General features: G+C 48.1%; 2 protein-coding genes across 6 annotated transcripts in view; one reads left to right on the top strand and one right to left on the bottom strand.

Moving 5' to 3' along the window:
* Window positions 1-6114: 6114 nt before the first annotated feature.
* The window catches only part of LOC135829805 (CUGBP Elav-like family member 1), a 63871-nt gene continuing 48725 nt past the window's right edge, over window positions 6115-21260 (bottom strand). For 2 of the 4 annotated variants that reach the window (XM_065342197.1, XM_065342195.1), the window contains exons 2-10: window positions 12276-12373; window positions 11196-11348; window positions 10660-10739; window positions 9906-10217; window positions 9478-9562; window positions 8549-8776; window positions 7862-8005; window positions 7269-7333; window positions 6115-6964 (exon numbers count right to left, since the gene is read on the bottom strand). In XM_065342197.1, coding sequence (XP_065198269.1) covers window positions 6902-6964; window positions 7269-7333; window positions 7862-8005; window positions 8549-8776; window positions 9478-9562; window positions 9906-10217; window positions 10660-10739; window positions 11196-11348; window positions 12276-12360 — 1215 coding nt within the window. In that variant the 5' untranslated portion in view covers window positions 12361-12373 and the 3' untranslated portion in view covers window positions 6115-6901. Of the gene's footprint in view, window positions 6965-7268; window positions 7334-7861; window positions 8006-8548; window positions 8777-9477; window positions 9563-9905; window positions 10218-10659; window positions 10740-11195; window positions 11349-12275; window positions 12374-13480; window positions 13564-14301; window positions 14717-16959; window positions 16964-21260 lie in introns of those variants that run through there. The other 2 variants (XM_065342194.1, XM_065342196.1) reach the window with 2 other exon arrangements.
* LOC135829804 (TBC1 domain family member 2A-like) overlaps window positions 15088-21260 on the top strand; it is a gene marked incomplete at its 3' end in the record, with an annotated part of 46025 nt that continues 39852 nt past the window's right edge. Inside the window, 2 exon segments of one of the 2 annotated variants that reach the window (XM_065342193.1) lie at window positions 15088-15315; window positions 15416-15470. In XM_065342193.1, the coding sequence (XP_065198265.1) occupies window positions 15178-15315; window positions 15416-15470 (193 nt within the window). In that variant the 5' untranslated portion in view covers window positions 15088-15177. 2 annotated transcript variants of the gene reach the window in all.

Genomic DNA, 21260 nt, shown 5'->3' with positions numbered 1-21260 from the left:
ATATCCCCGTATAATACGCAATGAAGCACTGTACAAGCGCACTGGCTCCAAGCCACTCAGCAGAATCATCCAGTCTGCTAGGTGGAGAATGCTTGGCCACATGCTTCGACTAGACACCTCATCCCCGGTCCAGCAGGCTATGTCAGCATACTTTCAACCAGGAAGCTCAGGGTTCCGAGGCCGCCCGAGAACAACCCTCCCGCGATCTATCAACAACGACCTGAAAAATTCCAGATCCACAAACTCCCTCACATCACACGAGGATCTAGTTGCACTGAGGCAGCTTGCCCAGGATCGTCGAAAGTGGAAGGAACTAATGTGTGCTGTGTGTAGTGGCTGAAGTTATACAATTACACTAGATACTCTAACAATAATATCGGATACAATTACACTAGATACTCTAGATACTAGATACTCTAGATACTCTAACAATTTTATCACTAATTATGATAATAATTACCACATCAAATGCTGCAGAGACCTATCCAGAATCGGCAATATGCTGGCCCCTGGCCTGGAGATCTGCAACTGCAATCGGTTTCTACTTTGCAATATTAACGGATTAGTCCCTTTGTCGATTGATGGATCAATCGGAACCAACGCATTTGTCACTCCGATTAGTAACTTCGGCTCTGCTCTGTTTTGTTTTGAACTGTATACGTATGTTTAACTCATTGTATTTCTTTGTATTCTGTATCTCGTTATCGTTATCTTTTCCTCTAGCCCTCTCGCTTATTTATTTATTTATTCAACATCTTATGGCTTCCGATGGCAGCCAAAACGGGAAGATGTGGGTGATAGCCAACCATGGTAAAAGAAGGAGAAGATTATATACATGAAAAGGAAACAGCCGAAAAGCTATATTGATTAGTTTTTACTTGCAAGTATTATTATTATGGTGCACTCAGTCATCAGCAGGCCCTCAGATTCACTTTAAATTCTTTCAATGATGCCGAAGTCTTCACTGAGTCGGTTAGGATGAGCTTTCTTTTTTATCGCAGCTTAAGCGAAGGCTTTATACCTGCTTTATGCAGGTTGATGCCAACGCGAACAAGCAAAATAATAATAATAATAATGCAACTGTATGTATGACTTGGGGCTCCCCGCGTGCTAGAGTGTACGTGAAGTGTGTGGGTACAGTGAGGGCTGCGTCCCACCCGCCTGTGTGGATTCACAGGAAGTGTGAGTTACGAAGTCTGAAGAAAATGTTGAACAGTCTCTGCTGGGATGGCGGCCCTGGTTCGAGTCCTGGTGGTGACAGTCAAATTTTTTCTTCAGACTTTTCCCGTTTGTCTCTTTCCCTCAAACTAGTGAAGTATGCAACTGTAGATTGAGCTTTAAAGGGGAAGTATACCCTAAAATCAAATTTTCACCAGTTGTAGTCTTCGGGGTGCTGAGTCGAATGGTCTTGGTCCGAGGAAGCTGAGACGCTCCCTTCCTACTTGAATCCCAATCGAACTCGCGCACTTCCACCGAAACTGGGTGACTGCGCCCTACTAGATGGGGATTTGTATGCAAAATGTCACTAAAAGCGCCATTTCGTTCTTATAAAAGCACGGATGACCGCGATTGGCCCATATGTTGTAGTCTTTTGGACGCTGAGTCGACTGGTTTTGGTCCGAAAAGGCTGCGATGCAGCGTTCCTCCTTTATTCCCAATCGAACATGGTTGAAGAAGCGGTCACGTGCTCGTGCGTACACCAGTCGCCTGGTCACCGTGCCTGCAGGGTACAACTTACTAGCCTGTTTGACCTTTTTTGGGTGCAGTCCTGTCACTCGAGTTGAACTCGAGTTGAACCTTGGTGTGAAAGTTGTCGCCTGCTGGCGCGGTGACCAGGTGATTTGGGCACCCAGGAGCACGTGACCGCTTCTTCAACCATGTTCGATTGGGAATAAAGGAGGAACGCTGCATCGCAGCCTTTTCGGACCAAAACCAGTCGACTCAGCGTCCAAAAGACTACAACATATGGGCCAATCGCGGTCATCCGTGCTTTTATAAGAACGAAATGGCGCTTTTAGTGACATTTTGCATACAAATCCCCATCTAGTAGGGCGCAGTCACCCAGTTTCGGTGGAAGTGCGCGAGTTCGATTGGGATTCAAGTAGGAAGGGAGCGTCTCAGCTTCCTCGGACCAAGACCATTCGACTCAGCACCCCGAAGACTACAACTGGTGAAAATTTGATTTTAGGGTATACTTCCCCTTTAAGGGGGGACGGGAGGTTCGCTGGCCATATTGCGGTGCCCGTTATAAATTCGCTTGAATCTCAGCACTCAAACATCAGAATTCCTTCAAATTTTCAGTATATGTTCCTTGACATCCACTGACGACATTGCAACCAAGAACTGTGGAAAGTATACTGGTATCATGGAGAAATGCAGGAAAGCAATTTTGGAAAAAATGCGATAGCCGGGCATGATTTCTGCGCAGTTTTTCTCAAACATGGTCACTTGAAGATAAACACATAACACTGCAAAATGATCAGGTACCAAGGGGCTAGGGCTGTTGCCTAAGCACAATGCGATTACAGTTCCCATGGTGTGCCACTGCAGCCTTGAAATAACAATGCACGTGCGCAAGATAACTTGACTGAAGTTCAAGGTCCATTATTTTGTTTCTAACAGAAGATCTTGTGTCCTAAGAAGGCAACGGATCTAGAATGGACCGTACAGAACCAGAAAATATATACTTTTACATACAAGATATGTACAGCATTTCTAAAAAACTGCGCGGAGTGCCCATAATACCCCTAAAATCAGTGAAAAATGCACCTAAAAATTACATAAAAAGGACTGATAGTGGAGTGCTACTGAAATATTTTCACATATCTGACCTGAAGTTGCCATTCAGAAACCACCTTTGTCATATGTAGTGCCCTCTTTCTCAATAGTGGTCTCCTCCCAGCCTTTCCTCTGCCTCCTTCTCCTTTTCCTGCTCTCCTTTTCCACTGCTGATGACTTGCGGAGGGACTTCTTCACACGCCATTGGTCTTCTAGCTCAAGCGCTGCCTTCGTGTGATTGCCATCAATGCATCCACACTCTTTCAGCACACTGAGCAAGGTGATAGCGCCGTTGTTGAAGTTGAGCACTGCCAAACTACTTGCCAGCTGAACGGTGTCGACGGAGCAGAAGCCTTCCTTCGGACACATTCTCCAAATGACGTTGTTGAACGACTCGTTCGCATTCTGCGTTGCACCCATCTGGCAGCGCTCCAGCAGACTTCGTTCGGACAGCTGCATGTAGATGGGCTTCACGACTTCGAACACAGCCTTTGGGAGAGGGTTCTTATGAGGGCTCCGCGTGTGCCCACAGACCGCTGCCAAATATCGCACGCAGCTTCACTCTCCATACCGGGTGCAGATGCCGCTGTGTTTATGCTGCACTTGTGATTATCCAGCCAGGTTGAAAAGGCTTCCTCCGTGATTGCACCACTTCGCTTCTTCTCAGTCCAGATCTTACATTCGTGACAGTATCGACCCTTCACTGTGATGTCCAGTACACGGCCGCTCTGGAAGGAGATGCACGCGAACACACCATACAGCGACGAATTATCCCCTGCGCATCCAAGTGCCGTCGAACGTCACTGCGACGTGGGTGGAATCTGTCATGGCACGCAACTCAGCTGCGGATTGAACCATGTCAGTTTCAGCTAGCTTTACGGCTGCAGCAAGGACAACTTCCTGGTGGCTGCGGTACGCTTTCTCCGTTACAGGAGCAGGAAAATTCATTACGCCGCAAAACTTTCGGAGTCCACCATGGCCACGTCCAATGCATCGCATCGCCAGTACAGATCGTCAATTCAGATCATAGCTCCTGCAAATTTTCTTGCTCAGAGACGTACTTCCACTGTGTCCACACAAAGCGCATTGAAGTCGCAGGGTCGATCCAAGTCCAGTGTCATGACAGTTACTGACGATCATGTCTCCCTTCGTGCACTTCCTACAGACAGTAAATTTAATTGATCCATCAGTTCCTGGAGACACTGTAAATCCACGATCTTGTAGCCAGAGACAGACTCCTCAACATCAGGATAGAATGCATCATCATCATACTCCTGGCAGCTATCACTGGACGACTCGTCTGAATCACTGTCACTCGAGCACACAAGCTCAGATTCAAATTCCATGACCATAATAATATCACTAAGCCATTTTGGCCTCGACGAAATCTTCCGAGAGGAAGCGCTCTGCGCCGCTTCAACGGTGCCTTCTTCCACAACTGGTACAGAGCTTGACTGCTTTGGGGCGTAGTATCTCCTTTTCTTCCTCCTATGGCCACTTCCAGAGCTGCTGGAGCTTCTCTTTCGGTTCCCCATGTAAAATTGTTCACTTTCACGATCACAAACAAAAAAACAAAGATTTTTTCCTTCGCGTGGGCGTCGTGGCGCTGCAGAACGTCATACGCGCGTACGCGATCAAGGAAGCACGTGGCAGCTCTCCATGACTACAAAAACAGAAGCCAGGGTCGCTTACCTGGCGAAGTTGAATCAAAAACGCTTGATTTTGGACTAAACCAAAATCACAAATTTAGGCAATTGTAAACATTTGAGTATTTACATTTGAAATTTATCTCGACATACTTTAGCTCATAACTCCACTTCTACTAAACCGATTACGCTCAAATTTGAAATTCTGGCGCTTCAAATATCCTAAGACAAGATTCCATAGCAAAAAGTTCAAAACTCAGAAATTCATTTTTTGACCCTCTGAACCTCCCGTCCCCCCTTAAAGGGGAACTCCACGAAAAAATGAAACTTTGATAGCCTGTAGAGTTTCGGGCGCTGAGTCGAGGATGATGTGATACTGGCACAATCAACAACACAACAATTTGGCATTGCAGCGGCTCAGGCGACTTGGCAAACTACTTTCTGAAGTGACGTTCGTCCTGAAGAAAGTGAGATTCAAAATCCAAGTATTCTCGCACCATGCCACAATGACGTCACACATACATTGATATGGGGCGTGGCTAAAATTGAAATATCTCAAGAACGCTTTCTCGTAGAGACTTCGGACCAAGAGTCAAGACCATTCGACTCAGCGCCCTAAACTCTACGAGGTGATTTGGCTTTTTTTTAACATTTGGCATTTTTTAACAAATGTGTAAAATTTGCTTTTCTTCTGGCTGTTTCTCTGCTCCGGATGGCTGTATCGAAACATGGGTGGTGGCAAATGAGAGCCAGTTTATCGTAGATCAACATTGACCAGAAAATTTGGTGCATATAATTTAATTCTCCCTGCCACGTTGGTATAACTAGTGGTGGGTGCTTTGCCATTTTGTGTAAAATGTGTAAAATGAGCCCCTGAATGGACGAGGAGGGCAGTGAATTGCTTCCGCAGGGCCTTTGGACGACGTCAGGCCGTCTTGCCATCACTAGAGACAGTAATGAAGAACAGAAGGTCACGGAATACACTCTGTGAGAACGAAAACATCGCTGCGATGCTATGCTATCTACCCAATTCCACCGTATAACACAGCCACTAGTTACAAATACAAAAACACGGCTTTCGCAGCATACAATGCAGTTCACTCTTCTGTTGATAGATTAATTTTCATCCACTAGCAATCCTTGAAGTGATATCTATTAACTTCAGAACATTGATGACCGAATATCCCAGTTTGTGATGCCATTTTACAAATTTGTTAAAAAATGACACACCAATTATTTGAATCCTGAGAATACTATGAAAGTAGGACATGATTCGAGACAATTTCCAAAGTGGGATCATTCCCATTTTTGGACACAACGGGCATGAAGGATAGCACTTCCACTTGCAACAATTCATTTGGACGTAGCTTGTCTAGAAGTGACTGAAAAAACGTCATTTTACAACCATGTTAAAAAAAGCCAAACCACCTCGTACAGGCTATCAAATTTTCATTTTTTCGTGGAGTTCCCCTTTAATAGAGAGGTTCTGCACAACGAAAATTCAAACGAAGTTTCGCACGAACTTTGTGTTCTGCACATTTTCGTAGTTTGCACGCGCCAAGTGCACGTACGACATGACCCAATCTCACGAAACTTCCTACGAAAGTTCATTTCGCGTTCCAACAAGTAACCTGTGTTGTAGATTACAAGCTTGTAATCTACAACACAGGTTACTTGTTCATTATTCAAATAAATCAGTACCGGTACTGTATATGGAACGGGAATGAAGAGACAGAAGCCTAGGAAAACAACAAAGCACGAACTAACTGACGGATGCAACTTGCAGCAAATAGGGCATACAGCTAGTTAACTAAGTTAGGGTAATAATTATTAGGATGATCGTGTGCGTGGTAGAACATCGACACGAGCACAACAAATGTGGATATTAACTAGACCGTAGTGCGGAGGAGATCACAACAGGAAGTACCAGACAGTACTTAGGAACAGGATTAAATCTAAAAGTACGTTGACAGTGCAGCACAAGATGACGCACGGAGACTTCATTACTTGGCACGGCACCTTAATTGTATCATGATAAAACCTAATGGTGTTCTATTGTAGATGCACATGACCAGCAACGTGCTCTAAAAAAAGGGACGATTGGGGTGGATACAGCACTAAAACAAAAGAAGGCGAAAAACACGCAGCTCACAAAGCCACTGCACACCTACTAAACACGGTAACTGATGTACACATGGAGGCCTGACCGGCTTGCCGTGAAGGGGGGAGGGTATAGTGTATCATAAGCGACCAGATGGGAACATGCATAGCAACGCCAGGGTGTGAGGAGGAAAAGAAGGAGGACAGGTCGAAATAGAATGTAGGACACCTGGGTAGAACACCGGAAGCCGACCCCGGATGCAAATCAAGACGGGACAAGAGCTGCGAGCAGCAGCGCACTGACTGCATGACAAATGCCATATGACAATAGCAGGCACTGCAGGGTAGTAGTAGCATGGCCCGACATATCCTGGTACCTAGTATGGCCTTGCGCCTTCACGGCCTTTCTTGAGCTGGACTTTCAGCCGACGTCCACCCATCTGTAATACCAGAGAGCAGTAGAATAATAGACAACAATTGTACCAAACTGTAGTAGCAGAGAAGCTTGTGTATGTACGAGCAAGAGAGATAGTGGATTGGCAGAGGTCAGCTTGTTAGAGGTTGTATCATCACGGAGATCAGCCCCGAAAGATGGATAAAACTACAGCTTTCATCATTCCTCATGGAGCAAAGGCACTACGGAAAGCAACTTCCCAGGATGCAATTTCCTCCTATAGAGCCTAATGTGGGACAGCATCCCAAGTAAAAATATGCTTGCAGGGACGCAAGAGCAGTGCTGCGTACCTGGTATCCGTTCAGTGAGCCAATAGCTGCCTCAGCAGACTGCTGGTTGTCGTAACTAACAAAACCTGAAAAGAGCACCAGAGCGGGGAAAATGAGACAAGTCGCTAACAAACACAACAGGAACAGTGCTACTATGCTGGGTCAAGACTCAAGAAATACTATGCTCTACTACTATTTTGTAATAGCCATGTGTCCGAGATCAGCTTGTCATGTATCATCACGGAGATCAGCCCCGAAAGATGGATAGAACTAAAGTTTTCATCATGTCTCGGACACAGACAGCAACGGTTTTAACCTGCTCGTGCCTAGTGACAGACAGCAAATATGCAAGAACAGTAAAACCTGTTAAGGCGATAACTGCATTCAGGACCAAGAGATAATAGTATGTCCAGTTGAATGGCTGTGGATAAGAACCCCTGATAACAGAGACACGTTTGGATGGTCCCTTGAGGCAGCACCAAGCATGTACACTGGCAGGGATATAACATGCCATACATCTGAAGAACACAAAACTACTACAGGAGGTGGAACATGATGAATAGCCCGTTGAACGCTAGCCTTGCTAAAACACAGGATAGAGAGAGCAGACTTACCGAAGCCTTTGCTCTGTCCTGTATTGCGGTCACAATAGACGCGCGCACTGAGCACGCGACCATACGCTGAGAACAGCTGATAGAGATCGTTGTCAGTGGCACTAGAAGCCAGGTGGTAAATGAAGAGATTAGAATTATCTGGACCTACGAAAAGACAAGAAAAAAAATAGACACAGGCCTTGATCAACAAATGTCAACAATGGTCTATGTGCGGTGTTGGATGCCTGCGATGCAAGCACTGCACTATAGGGTGGGAGTCATTGCTGTGAGCCACACACAAGGCAAGCCGAGTTCTAAAGATCATGATAAAACCACAAAGTGAAGAAATGATTTAGGAATGGGTTTGCTCCCATACTGGAGCTCGCGCTATTCCGCCGACGACTTACCACTTGACTCACAACTGAAGAAATGAATACTGTAAAATGGGGCAGAGTTCATGACCAGATATCACCCAACATGAAGTGTGCAATTGAGCGCCACTTGCTCAAAGAGTATTGCCTATTTTCTTTACATCGACTGGACAGATGGTCTTGCAACAATGTGGTGTGGATCGAACGTGCATCACTGGATCAAGCGGAATCCTGTCATATAAGGAGAGATTTCGCTGCACCAAGAGCGTGCGGCTGGGCCAGGTTTTACTGTAGATTCTAGGCAGAAGAAGTGTCAGTAGTATGGCTGACAGCTTACCCGTTCTATATCCGCCAGGACCAGATGTGGCAGGACCGCCAACGCCACTGCTAACAGCAGCTGCGGCAGCCGCAGCAGCACTGTGGGCAACGTGAGAGGCGCCACCAGCCAAGGGTGCATCATAACCCAGGCCAGCTGCCGGACTGCTAGACATGCCGGCCTGAGCATAAATGGAAGGATCTGCTGCCGCCCCAGGATAATCGCTGGCACCACTTCCACCACCACCACCTGCATAAAGACCCCATAACCAAAGGAAGACTAAGGATCAGAGAAGGAACAAACAACCACACAGTCTTGACGTTGGGTACCAAGATTAGAGGAGCCTTGGCGGTGTGTGTGTGTGTGTGTGTGTGTGTGTGTGTGGGAGGTGGGGTACAATTAAATCAAGAAACATTGGATAATGCGCAAATACTGTAAAATCAACAAACTAGCCGATCCCGGGTTCGAAATAGGAAACCGATCGGCAGTTGCTGGTCTCACACGGAGCCATGGCTCAATCGTGCATCATTTGCCTCGATGGAGAACGTAGGCCGCTTTGTATCAATGCAATTAACCCTTTAGGGACGGTATGACGGATATATCCGTCATGACTGTGCAGTGCATACTGACCTGGAGCTGTCCGGAAATTTCAGCATTTTTTACCAAATCGGCTCAAAGTGCCGTTTCATGTCATCCCAGCGCTATAGCGCCAATAATAGTGGTACTGTAGCAAGTGAGGATTACACCAGTGTGTTCCTCTGGCCAAGAGCTTTCCAGGAAGCCCAAGATTATCAAAACGGATAAAAGGAAATGGAACTTATGATCAAAACTGCTTCCATACGTAGTGCATGTAGCAGTTTACCTGAATCAAGTCCGCCCTGAAAGGGTTAAATCGCCAGCGAAAATAAGTTGATTTACAGTAGAAAAAGCGTGAACTATGGCCAGCTCACCATTAGCTGACGGAATTCCTAGCAGCTGCAAGGCCTGGTTGATGTTCCTCTGTTGCTGTTGCAACTCTTGTTGTTGCTTGACAAGCTGAACAAGATGAACAAGATTAGATGGAGACAGAGAAAGAGGGAACCGAAAAGGAAACATATAAGCGAGTAGACCCGCACAGACTGACAAAGGACTGACAGGGACATTTATTCATGGAGCAAGGCAATCGACTGCTTGGCCAGGATAATGCACAATATTAAATACATCATATTGAAGAGAGCGCGCGCAACTCCCATACACAATGCTGTCCCTACATAATTAATCAGACGCAATCGTGAAGAAAGTATACGGATGCAGGGATGGCCTTCGGCACAGAAAAAAAGAACAGTGTACTAGTAAGAAGCACGCACACATATGAAGGAAAAGCAAAGGCCAGGCTCACCTGGGCCATTGTGGGTGCCAGGAGGTTTTGCAAACTGGACAAATCCGGCCCGGGACCACCTGCAGGAGCCACAGCCTGGGAGGCCGGTTGCTGCGGGGGCATGCCGAGGTGATGGCTATAGGCGGGCGCGGGTGCTGCTGACATTGGCGGCGGGTGAAGATGAGGCACATGGCCGGCGGGTGCAGCAGGATGGTGCATTGGCGGCGGCTGGTGCATCGGGCCTGGAACATGCATGTCCATCCTGACACGCTGCCGGCCTTCCTTTTGTGCCTGGGTGTCCGCAAATTTCACTACCATTGGTCCAGAGCAGCCCTACAAGGGACGAGACGAGAACAACAAAATAGAAGTTACCCAGGCAGCTGGACACACACGCGCGCAGTTACAAGATGATGCGAAGTGGCTTCATGCACACAAATTGCACGAAAAGAAGCATTGGTCAGTGCAGAGAATGTCAGCATGGCCCAGGGATCGTGTCCCTGGTTGCTAAGACCGCCCGTCTCTGACAATATCATCATACCAATGGAAATGTACACAGGGCGCACACCGTCCACAACACAGGAGGCATGACAGGGTCAGAACTATCCCGATCGCAAACAAAGAAGCAGGATGCACTTGTGCAATGAACGCTTGAAGATGAATAGATCTACCAGTATATTTTTTGGTGTAAGTGTGGCTGGATGGGGCGTGCAGTCCATATAGTCCTTTCTAGCATTACTAGAGGTCAACAGCACGACAAGACCACAAAAAGCCTTACTGGAAATGTCTGACTGTTGTGCAATGCTACGATAGCCTTCTGGCAAGAGTTCATATCGGTCATCGTGACGAAAGCGCATCCTACACAAAAACAAACCACACGTAAGGAGAGGAAGGCAATGAATGAAAACACCCCGGGGAAATTTTACAAAACTAAAACAAAGCCAGAGTATGTCACCAGACACACTGCAAGACGCCCGAGCAGGCAAGCTTCACACACGGAGCAGATTGGACGCCAACAACCGGTCAGTGCAGAGATTGTCAGCAGGTGTCACGGCGGCCGAGGCCAGCCGTGCCGCTAAGACCGCCCGTCTCTGACAATATCATCATACCGGGTGCAGAGCCGAGCAACAAGGAATGAGAAGCAAATGCTATTGATATCACAGCCACTAGTATATGACCAGGCCATAGATCACATCTCATCCAAATTTGCTCTGGGCTAACGATCCAGAACTTCCAGTAAGCTACTGGTGGCTGGCTGACCCATAAGAGCATAACACAAACAGGCCATGGTGCCTCAGTAATCAGAAATCCTACCTTTACTAGTTTTGTCACTGTTGCGCAGGATGACACAATCTTCAACGTCGCCATAGGGCAGGAACATCTGACGGAGATCTTCATCGCCTAAGGTACGCGCAAGCATGCCGACAAAGAGCTTTTTCCGCGGCTGGTGAGTATCGGGTCGAGACTCTGTAACAGGCAATTAGCATAAGAAACAAGTATTAGAAGCCAGTATGACCAACAGGATGCTAAGCTCACTGTTCTGAAGCCAAACAGGTAAAACAAGGAGAAACAATATACTAAAGAGGGCGCCATGCAATCACTCCCGACACGATCAACAAGCTGTCCAAAGAATTTGGCTCAGTCACATAGAGACAGCAGATTCATCGAAACGATTCAGCTCTGTCCGTGCAGGACGAGTGGCACACGCTGGGCACAATTGAATCCAGCAAGAGTCTGGCAACAGGTTTTCCCCCCGATCCCGCTAGAAGAGAGGTCCACGTGCTCTACGGGTACAACACTAACAGGTGGCCGAGATTTTTCGAGCATGACAAAAGTGACTACACGCGAAAACACAGTGAGCACTACTAAAGTTGCACCACAGAGGAACTGCAACCCGCACCTCAAACTACAGAAGACAGTTGCAACATCCATGTACAACATACAGTAGGTCTTCATCAGTAACGACATGATGCTACAGCGCCAACATGGCGACAATGAGCTGAACCGACAAATCAAAACAATTACAATGAAACCTCCTTATAGGTTGGCAAAGGGCAAAGAACGCTCCTATAGTCATGGATACAACACTATGGACGATGCTAAGAATCCACTAGCTAGGACTCTTGTGATCCAGCTGGGAACTCATTGTCACGGAACACCGTCACAACTATGCAAAGCAAGTTAACAGGTTTCGATCTTATAGGTGGGGACACAAATTGAACAAATTGGATCTGAGGCTTGGGATATATCGCTTGCAGCTAGTGCGGGCCAGGTGAGGAGATCCCAGCTGGGTCAGAAGAGGGACGCGTCTTTTCCAAGGGAACATGCACAACAAAGGAACCGACAAACATACACACACAATAACAATTATTCCATAAGTACAGGTAGCCATACCAGACACACCACCATGAGAAGCGGCAGGTGTCGCGCCGCCGCCAAAGGCACCCCCGGCCTTGGCACGCGCCGCAGTGACTTGCATGGCGTGATTGGCCTAGGAGCCCCACGAGGAACACACACGGGCCAGCACCAGCATCATTACCACGCAGACAAGCCACAAGGTCACAATGACAACATTGAGAGGGAGAACGTTGCGTCAGCAGGTCAGCCCCACAAACACAAGGACGAACGAGTCGATTCCATCGGCAACATTGTACGTAGGACAACACAACGTCGAGCACAAGATTATCCAGAGGTCACGCCCAATGATAGGCACAGGCACACACGATGACATGGAACAAGAAGAGAGACAAAGCACGGACACATACACACGTCACGTAGACAAACATGCATGCGCACGCGCACAAACACGCATACACCACGCAGACAAACAAGCGTACGTATACACAAGGAAAACAGCAGCCTGTTCGGACGGAACTGCAATTGTTGTGAAGTGGCCAGCAACATTGCTGCAACAAATACAGCGTGATCTATCGACTCGTGAATTGCAAACTTGAAACCGAGATTGTATTACTCCACAGTCCTCTTGGAGACGACAAAGACACGGCAAATGGCCTGGTGGTTGGACATGCATGCAAAAACCTGAAGCAACAGCTGACCATTGTGAAAACATGCCTGCATAGATTAATTGGTTCACAGTACAAAAGCCTCAGTTCTTAAACGGACTGTACATACGCCATGCATAAGGATACAGACACATACATTTCCTCACGCAATGGAACACCAGCCTTACAGAACATGCACACGTGATACCCAATCATACAAACGGGACACATATGGTTACTCCCAATAACGGGTGGCAGAACATGTGCTGATTAGTACTTGACAAAAACTCGATATTGCATCCGTGGTGGCACGTAAATTAAGTCCAGACAACACCTCCCTCGGCACACTCCCCATACATCATACGTGTACATTATTCAGAAAGTAGCAGGGTTGATCACCACTGACATCACACTGCTAGATATGGAGGTGTTTCCTTCGGCACACACAGGTCGCACACAATGATGCACGTGCGAGTCAGGGACACGGCTAGGCGACTTGGTGAGTGGATACAGCATAATGCTGCACAGCTGGGTCACGCACGAGTAGGTGACGGGAGTAGCACTTTGAGCAAAATATAAAGAAAATACGCCACTCACCCCGGGGAGACGTCTCTTGTCGTGGAACGTGTCTTTGGCCCGTTGGGCTTCGTCATTTGACTCATATGTAACGAAAGCACAACCTACAGAGATGGTAACAACAAACAAATAGATCGCCATGTGAGCAATGAATTTTTCACTTCTTTCCCCAAAAACCTCCAAATAAACAATTGTAGGGAGACGCCCGCCATTGGTCAGTGCAGAGAATGTCAGCATGGCCCAGGGATCATGCCCCTGGGTGCTAAGACCGCCCGTCTCTGACAATATCATCATACCAATGGAAGGCCATCAAGGCACACAAATTACCAGTCCATGCAGGTGTGCTTCAGTGTCCGCCTTTAGAGCATAACATAATGTACAAGTCATGTACTTGAAATGGCAAGCCGGGTTGACGAAGGAAAAAGATTATGCATGATTTCTTGCTACGATGGCAGAGAACAAATAAATTGCCCGCCAAATACACTTCCCAGGATATATTTCCAGTGAATTCGCCCTCCGCGCAAGGATTTCAGTGCTTCTTCCATTCAACGAGCACACGGTGTAATGCAAGAGGACAACAGTGGCCATGAGCCAAAATGTAGGTCAAGTCTCAGCCACGTGCAATGCAGTTTGAAGTACGCACGCACGCCCCGCACAAAAGGAGGATCGGAGAAATCTTTTACAGTGCAGTCAAGGTCCTCTACGAACCCTTAGTTCTAATTAACAACTTGCTCATACTGAAAAAACGTGGTATTGCTCCCATTGTGCTCAAAGCAAGACACTAATCGGAGACACAAAGAAAGAAACGAATTGCAAAGGAGAAGCCAGTGAGTGTTTCTTACCTTTGAATTGGCCAGTGTTCCTGTCAGTGAGCATATTGATATGGAGGACACGGCCACACTCTTCCATCACATCTCGTAACTCATGGTCTCCCATGTCCCTTGGTACTTGGCCCACGAAGACGATGTTCGGTGCAGGATCCATCTTCCTCTATTCGTGTTGCGCTTTCGCCTTTGTGTGGCGAGCGCAATAGCGTAGAGAACTAAGCCAAAATGATGAAAAGAATGCGAGTCGACCAAAGCCACTCGACACGAGGAGCACAAACAGAAGCTGACGCACTGGGTACAAGACTAGCAAGGTCTTCTCCCTTTCTATTTTACTTCACGAAGAACAAAACAACAGCAATCAAAACGGCAAGCTTGAGAACTGGCTGGCTGGGCCGGCCTGGGGATCGGGAGTGGGGATAGTGGGGGGAACCGACCAGATCTTGTACGTTTCGCCTCCGGCCTCCGTGATCGTGCAGCGGCTTTCGTGGGCCGTAGACAGATCACCGCGCGCTCGCTAGCAGGATCGACTTCCCCAGATCTAGAAGACTAGCAGTTAGTGTAGGACCAGATGCGCCAATGCGCCCAGATCAGAGTAACCATGGTAACAATGGCAATGACGTAAGAGTACGAAACAACCTGAATCATACCGACATACGCCATACTTTGCGTGCGACGCGACGTGGATCTACACGTGTGTGGCAGATTTGGCATTTTTCGCTGTTGTCGTACATGATCGTGTAGATCTAGACGATCGAGTGTTGACTGTTGTGTTGGCGTGGATGGAGTGCTGCCCAACTGCAGTGTGAAGCCTGGCTACACTTGTAGGCTGGTAGTCTGGACTTGTCTTGACTTGAGCATCGCTTCGATGCATACTTGTACTTGTATTTTGAAATGGCAGCGGAACAAAGTCAAAACTTCCTGAACTCATGGGAGGTTGTGGACGTGGGCTCAGACAGCTGTATCGACAAGAATAAATCGAGCTCCGCTTCTCCAGGGAAAAACAACAATGATGAAACTCAAGCTAAAAAGGTCCGAATAGCAGCAGAGAATTGAGAATTGCATGTGCCGAGCAATAATCAGCGAAAACAAATTTGCCCCGTCTGCTGCTGCTTCTTCTTCTGCATTTTAGCCATCTGTACCTGGATCCCCGAAGTCACTGTGTGGATATTTGTCGAAGCAAGGAGGTGAGCGAAGAGTTATTCTTGGCTTGTAATTGTGACTTGTTCCTTATTTTTTGAATTGTTCGTCATTATTTTGTGGTCCCCGCACTACCGGCGCGATACTATGGTCGAGTTGCTCTGGAGTGCTACAGTACTCAACACAATATTGTTTGAAGTCTTCCACAGCAACTATAATTTTTAGTATAAATAACTTGGACGTTTGAGTTTGACGTTTCTTCAATAAATGTTTTTTTTCTAAGAAACAATGTTCTATTAGTACTACCAAGAGTAGATAAACAAGAGTGTGCAACTCGCGGATGGGTTGGCCCACGGCGGAATTTTTTGTTGACGTAATCTTTTCGACGATGCACGCGCTATGAGTCTTTCGGAAAGTTTTCCCTCGTGCACTTGGCCGCATTTGCACTACAAAGGCGGCGCCCAGCACGTGCTCTCACACTGCTCTGCAGCAAAATGCGCATTCTTCTGAAAAAAGGTGACGTCAACAAAAATTCCGCCGTGGGCGGGGGTATCTGCAGATTGTGCAGGAGAGATCCGGAGTTGCACACTCTTGTTTATCTACTCTTGGTACTACACACTTGTGCTGGCACAGTATATAGGTGTGTACATACCGGTATCCTGGTTTCATCATTTTTATGGTATGAAACGAGAACCCTAGCGTGTTAATCACCAAATCATGCATCAAATACATACATACAGTCAACTTCGCTAATAACGACTGCGGATATAACGACAATTCGCGAATAACGACCGAATTTCCATGCCCAGAGCAAAGTCCCATCTAACTGTATACATTTAACTTCGGATATAACGACTATCCGAATAACGACAATTCGCGTATAGCGACATGCTTTTAGTGCCCCGTGGTCATATCCACTGCTTGAATAACGACTTTCTGGGCTTTTGACAGCTATTTCAAGTACCTGTCAGTCAAGTACATGTGTCGTGCCGGACATACACAATACCGATCTCAAGGCTACAACATATACATTCGCATTGCCGTAGTAACCCCACCAGGTCATCAACCAATATAGTTGATCCAAGTATCCATTCAGCCACACACGCTCACCTTGGTCATTCGAATAAGGTTGAGAGTCACTATGATTCCAGCTCGATTCAAGAGTGAAGGTCGAAGGAAGGTTGGTACTTTTGATCAGAAGCAGCAGGAGTTATATCGAGAACAAAAAGGATCGAGTTAGACAAAGGCGTAGCAAAGGCGGGAAAAACCAACCAATCAGACCATAGAGAGCTTGTTGCTATGCAGAATTGACCAATGGGAGAAGACAAGGAGAAATGCGTATTATTTATGAATTAACTAAACAGCCAGCGTATACGATAAGACAGTTAGCAGATACAACATCCCGCGGCCCATGCATTGATAAAAGTGACAAGTAGATACAAAAGACAACTGCCGTACAAACGCGCGCTCATGAGGGGAACACGTTCACCCAACATGTAAACTAGTACCGGCAGAGTAGTTAGTTCGTCGTACAACCCGGGGAAGTTTGTCGTACATCCCGGGGAAGTTTGTCGTACAGCCCGGGAGAACCTGTCAGCTGCCGAGGCCGATATGACATCTCCCCGGCCTTCTGGGAGATTGCGTCCCGCAATCATTAGTCGTACTCCAGTCGTTGGGGTGGTCTCCTTCTTCGAACTGGACGGTTGACACCAGCCGGTGCTACTGCAGCGTTAGCGGGAGGCAATGGTACTCCTTGAACTGGACGGTTGACATCAGCCGGTGCTACTGCAGCGTCAATGGGAAGTAGCTCTACTCCTCCAAACTGCTCGTCACGGCCACCTGCTCTTTCCGCATACAACAAGTCTGTGGTATCAGGCGTGTAGGAGCTCGGTTGTGGTGACGCAGTTCTGATCGGGTTCCTTGTCGGAGATGAATTCGACGCTTCCTCGCGTACAACCGTAGCGAGATGTGTTGGGCGTACACGACACTTCTTCAAGCGGTTCACGTGCACAACTTGGCATGTAGCCGAGTCTGATCCCATATCACGGACGCGATACACAACATCAGACAACCGGTTCAAAACCTTGAACGGTCCCTTCCACAATTTCGCCAACTTGGTGCTGGTTCCAACCGGAACAGCGGGTACCAAGAGCCATACCAGACTTCCTTCCGCGAATTCCACCGACACAGCCCTATGATCATAGAGATGCGCCTGATGTCGATGCACTGCACCGAGCTTGTGCCTCACAATCGTGTGCACATCCGCCAAACGGGACCGCAATTGACGCACATACGTAGGTTCATCCAACTGTTCAGCTGGCGGTAAACCATACGCAACATCTTGCGGGAGACAGAACTCTCTGCCGAAGAGGAGATACACCGGCGTGTACCCTGTGCTGGCTTGGGTGGTAGCCCGATACGCCATTAATGCTGCGGGTAATTGGACATCCCAATCACGCTGGTCTCTCTGAACATAGTGTGAGAGCAATCGCTCTAACGTCTGGTTAAATCTCTCTACCAATCCGTCACCCGACGGATGGTAAGCCGTTGTCCGCGTTTTCTTGATACCAAGCAAGCCGCAAACGTTCTTGAACAGTTTCGAATCAAAGTTTGCACCTTGATCCGTATGCAAGCTATCCGGTGCTCCAAATCTGGACACGAATTCGCTCACAAATACCGATGCAACAGTCGCTGCATCCATCCGTTTCAACGGATACGCCTCTACCCACTTCGTGAAGTAGTCCACAACGACCAAAATGTGACGATTTCCACCTGAAGTCTCAGGCAGTCCTGGAATGAAATCCATAGCCACACGTTCGAAGGGATACCCCGCCCAGGACACCTGAAGGGTGCCCCTTGTCCTCGACCAACCGGTCGGGAGCGTCGACAACATGACGTGCACGTGCCGATCCAATCTTCAACGTCACGACTCATTCCATGCCAATAGAACCGAGTGCGAAGCTGGGCAATCGTCCGCTTCATACCCACATGACCAAGGAAATCGTGATACTCCTTCAAGATTTCAGTCCGCAGATCAACTGGGATCAAAATCTGAAAACGGTTGGGGGCTGAAATCTCAGGCTCAACCCATTCCCTTCCAATCACTCCGCCCTTCACAGAAAGATGCTGGCGTCCCCGCCAGTACTTCCTCAAAGTCGGACTGCTTCCGGTCAAGTCAGCCGACTCGCCGTCATCCATTAGCCACTCAAAAAGCTGCCTGAGGTCAGGATCAGCTTGCTGGGTAATCGCCCAGGTCCCATATGTCCAGTCCCTTCGCTGAACCAAGGGTCCAGGAACGGTAGGAGCCACTTCTGTAACATTCATCACAGGTTTGGTCTTCTGTCTGGACAAGCCATCTGCGTTTGAATGAGCCTTGCCCTTTCGATATTGCAGATCATACTCGAATTGACTGAGGAACTCCAACCACCTGGCGACAATCGGCGCTGGTTCTTTGAAGTTGTCCAAATGCTGCAATGCTTTGTGATCCGAGCGGACCAAGAAGCGCTTGCCGAGCAGGTAACACCTGAAGTGATTAAACGCCCAAACTACACCCAGCAATTCGCTTTTGGTAGAAGCGTACCTGCGTTCCGATGCAGATGTCAATCGACTAGCAAAGGCAATGGGTCGTTCGACCCCCTTCTCATCTTGCTGTGACAAAACAGCACCCAATCCCGTACCACTGGCGTCAACATCCAGAATGAACCTCGGGGCATCAGGTCCATATTGTGGATATGCCAGGGTTGGTGAAGAAGTCAACCGACTCTTCAACGTAGCAAATGCCTCTTCACACTCCTCGGTCCATAAGAACGCATGGCCTTGTTTAGTCAACTGAGTGAGGGGTTTAGCAACATCCGAGAAGTTCGGTACGAACCTTCGATAGTAGCCACAGAACCCCAAAAATGCCCGAATTTCCGCTACATTCGTAGGGTGCTCCCACGTAGCCACGCGGTGAGTCTTTGCCTCATCAGTGCTCACACCCTCTTCCGAGACCACATGGCCCAGAAAATCCACCCTCGTACGCAGCAAGAAGCATTTGGATGGTTTTAGACGCAACCCTGCGTCCAATAGCCGTTCAAACGCCGCCTCGAGCCACTCTAAGTGTTCGTCAAAAGTCTTTGCAAACACAATCACATCATCGAGATACACGAGGCAAATCTGCCACTGTAACCCACGCAAGACAACACTCATAAGTCTCTGGAACGAGCTTGGACCGTTACACACACCGAACGGCATGACTGTAAACTGGTAGTGCCCATCTGGAGTGGAGAAACCCGTTTTCTCCTTGTCTTCTTCTGCCATAGGCAGCTGATGATAGCCGGAACACAAATCCAAGGTGGAAAAGTACTTCGCGCCACTCAGCGCGTCCAACGTATCATCAATCCGTGGGAGAGGATATGGATCCCGCTCCGTAACGGCATTCAATTTGCGATAATCAACGCAAAATCGAGTTGAGCCATCCTTCTTCTTAACCAGCACTATTGGCGAAGACCAAGGACTAGTAGAATCCTCTACCACCCCTTGTTCCTTCATGCCCTTCACTAGTTCACGGGTGGCTTCCCTTGAATTCCAAGGCAATCGCCTAGGAGCCTGGAAGATAGGACTTCTTCCCTTGGTGTTAATGTTGTGGTGTTGCACAGTCGTGCGACCCAATTCAGCAGAGTTCATCGCGAATACCATCCGGTAGCGACAGACGAGATCACGCAAGCGTGCCAATTCCTCATTCCCAATTGACCCTTGCCCACCAGGCTGAACACGAGACGTCTCCCGGTTCGCCTCCGCTGTGCCCTCACCAGGTTCATAACCGAGCTGCAGCTCGTCATCCCCCGACACAGACTTCCCACTCACAGGACCTTCTAGTCCAATGTTGAGCGCCGACCATAAGTCTTCGGAACTTCCCGAATCCCCCGTGGATTCCATTCCTATATGATCGCAATCATCCTCGTCTTCGCCCATGACACTCATCACGGCTGAAATAGGTAGCAGCTGTCCCACTCGGGCACCTCTTCCTAAAGATACTGACTCCTCTGAGCAGTTCAATACCCGAACGGGTACACCCTCATCTGTTGGACAAACAACCGCTCGTGCCAACAAAACATCCCCACCATCGATCAGACAGCCGTCTGGTTCGGTGATGCCACATGAAGGAACATCCTCCTTGTTCTCGATAACGGCAGCCACCGTCATCTCACAGTATGGAGGTATAACTACCCTATTCTTCAATCGAAGATTATGGCAGCGTTGTGATGTTCCCACCGTTGAAACTTCAGCCTTATCAGCCTTGAAGTTCAATTTCCCATCATTCGACGTGATCTCGCAAGGTATCTGCGATAGTACATCCCTCCCAATCAGGCAATGATACCGCAACCCTCGAATCACCTTCATCTCATGGACACAAATAGCATCCTGTATTGCCAAACATGCAGCGACCGTGCCACACATATGCAACCTCTGACCATCCGCACCGCAGAAGCCAGTCGACTTCTCTGGTGGTTCCAGGTCGCCCAACATGTAGCCCAACTGCTGCGAGAGGGTCTCAGAAATTAGACTTACTGAGGAACCCGTATCTACCAGTAACTCTACTGGCAGCCCATTAATCCTTCCCTCAATCATCATACCTCCGTGGCTTTCTGCTGCCCTGCTCAAGGCAGCGACCACTTCAGAGTCATTCTCTAGAGCATCCGAGACAATCGCCTCAGTTTCTGGACCCAGCACAGTTTCTTGATCGCAGACGCGGCCCGCCGTCTCGATCAATGCCCGTTTCCCGCCGGTCGGCGAGATTGGTACTCCCTTCCGGGTTTCATCAAGTCTGGACAGTCAGCTCTTCTGTGTCCCATTCG

This window comes from Sycon ciliatum, chromosome 13 (assembly GCF_964019385.1).
Source record: "Sycon ciliatum chromosome 13, ocSycCili1.1, whole genome shotgun sequence".
Taxonomy (NCBI): Eukaryota; Metazoa; Porifera; class Calcarea; order Leucosolenida; family Sycettidae; genus Sycon; species Sycon ciliatum.
Note: the sequence above shows the minus strand (reverse complement) of the source record. Positions and strands in the feature narration are given on the sequence as shown.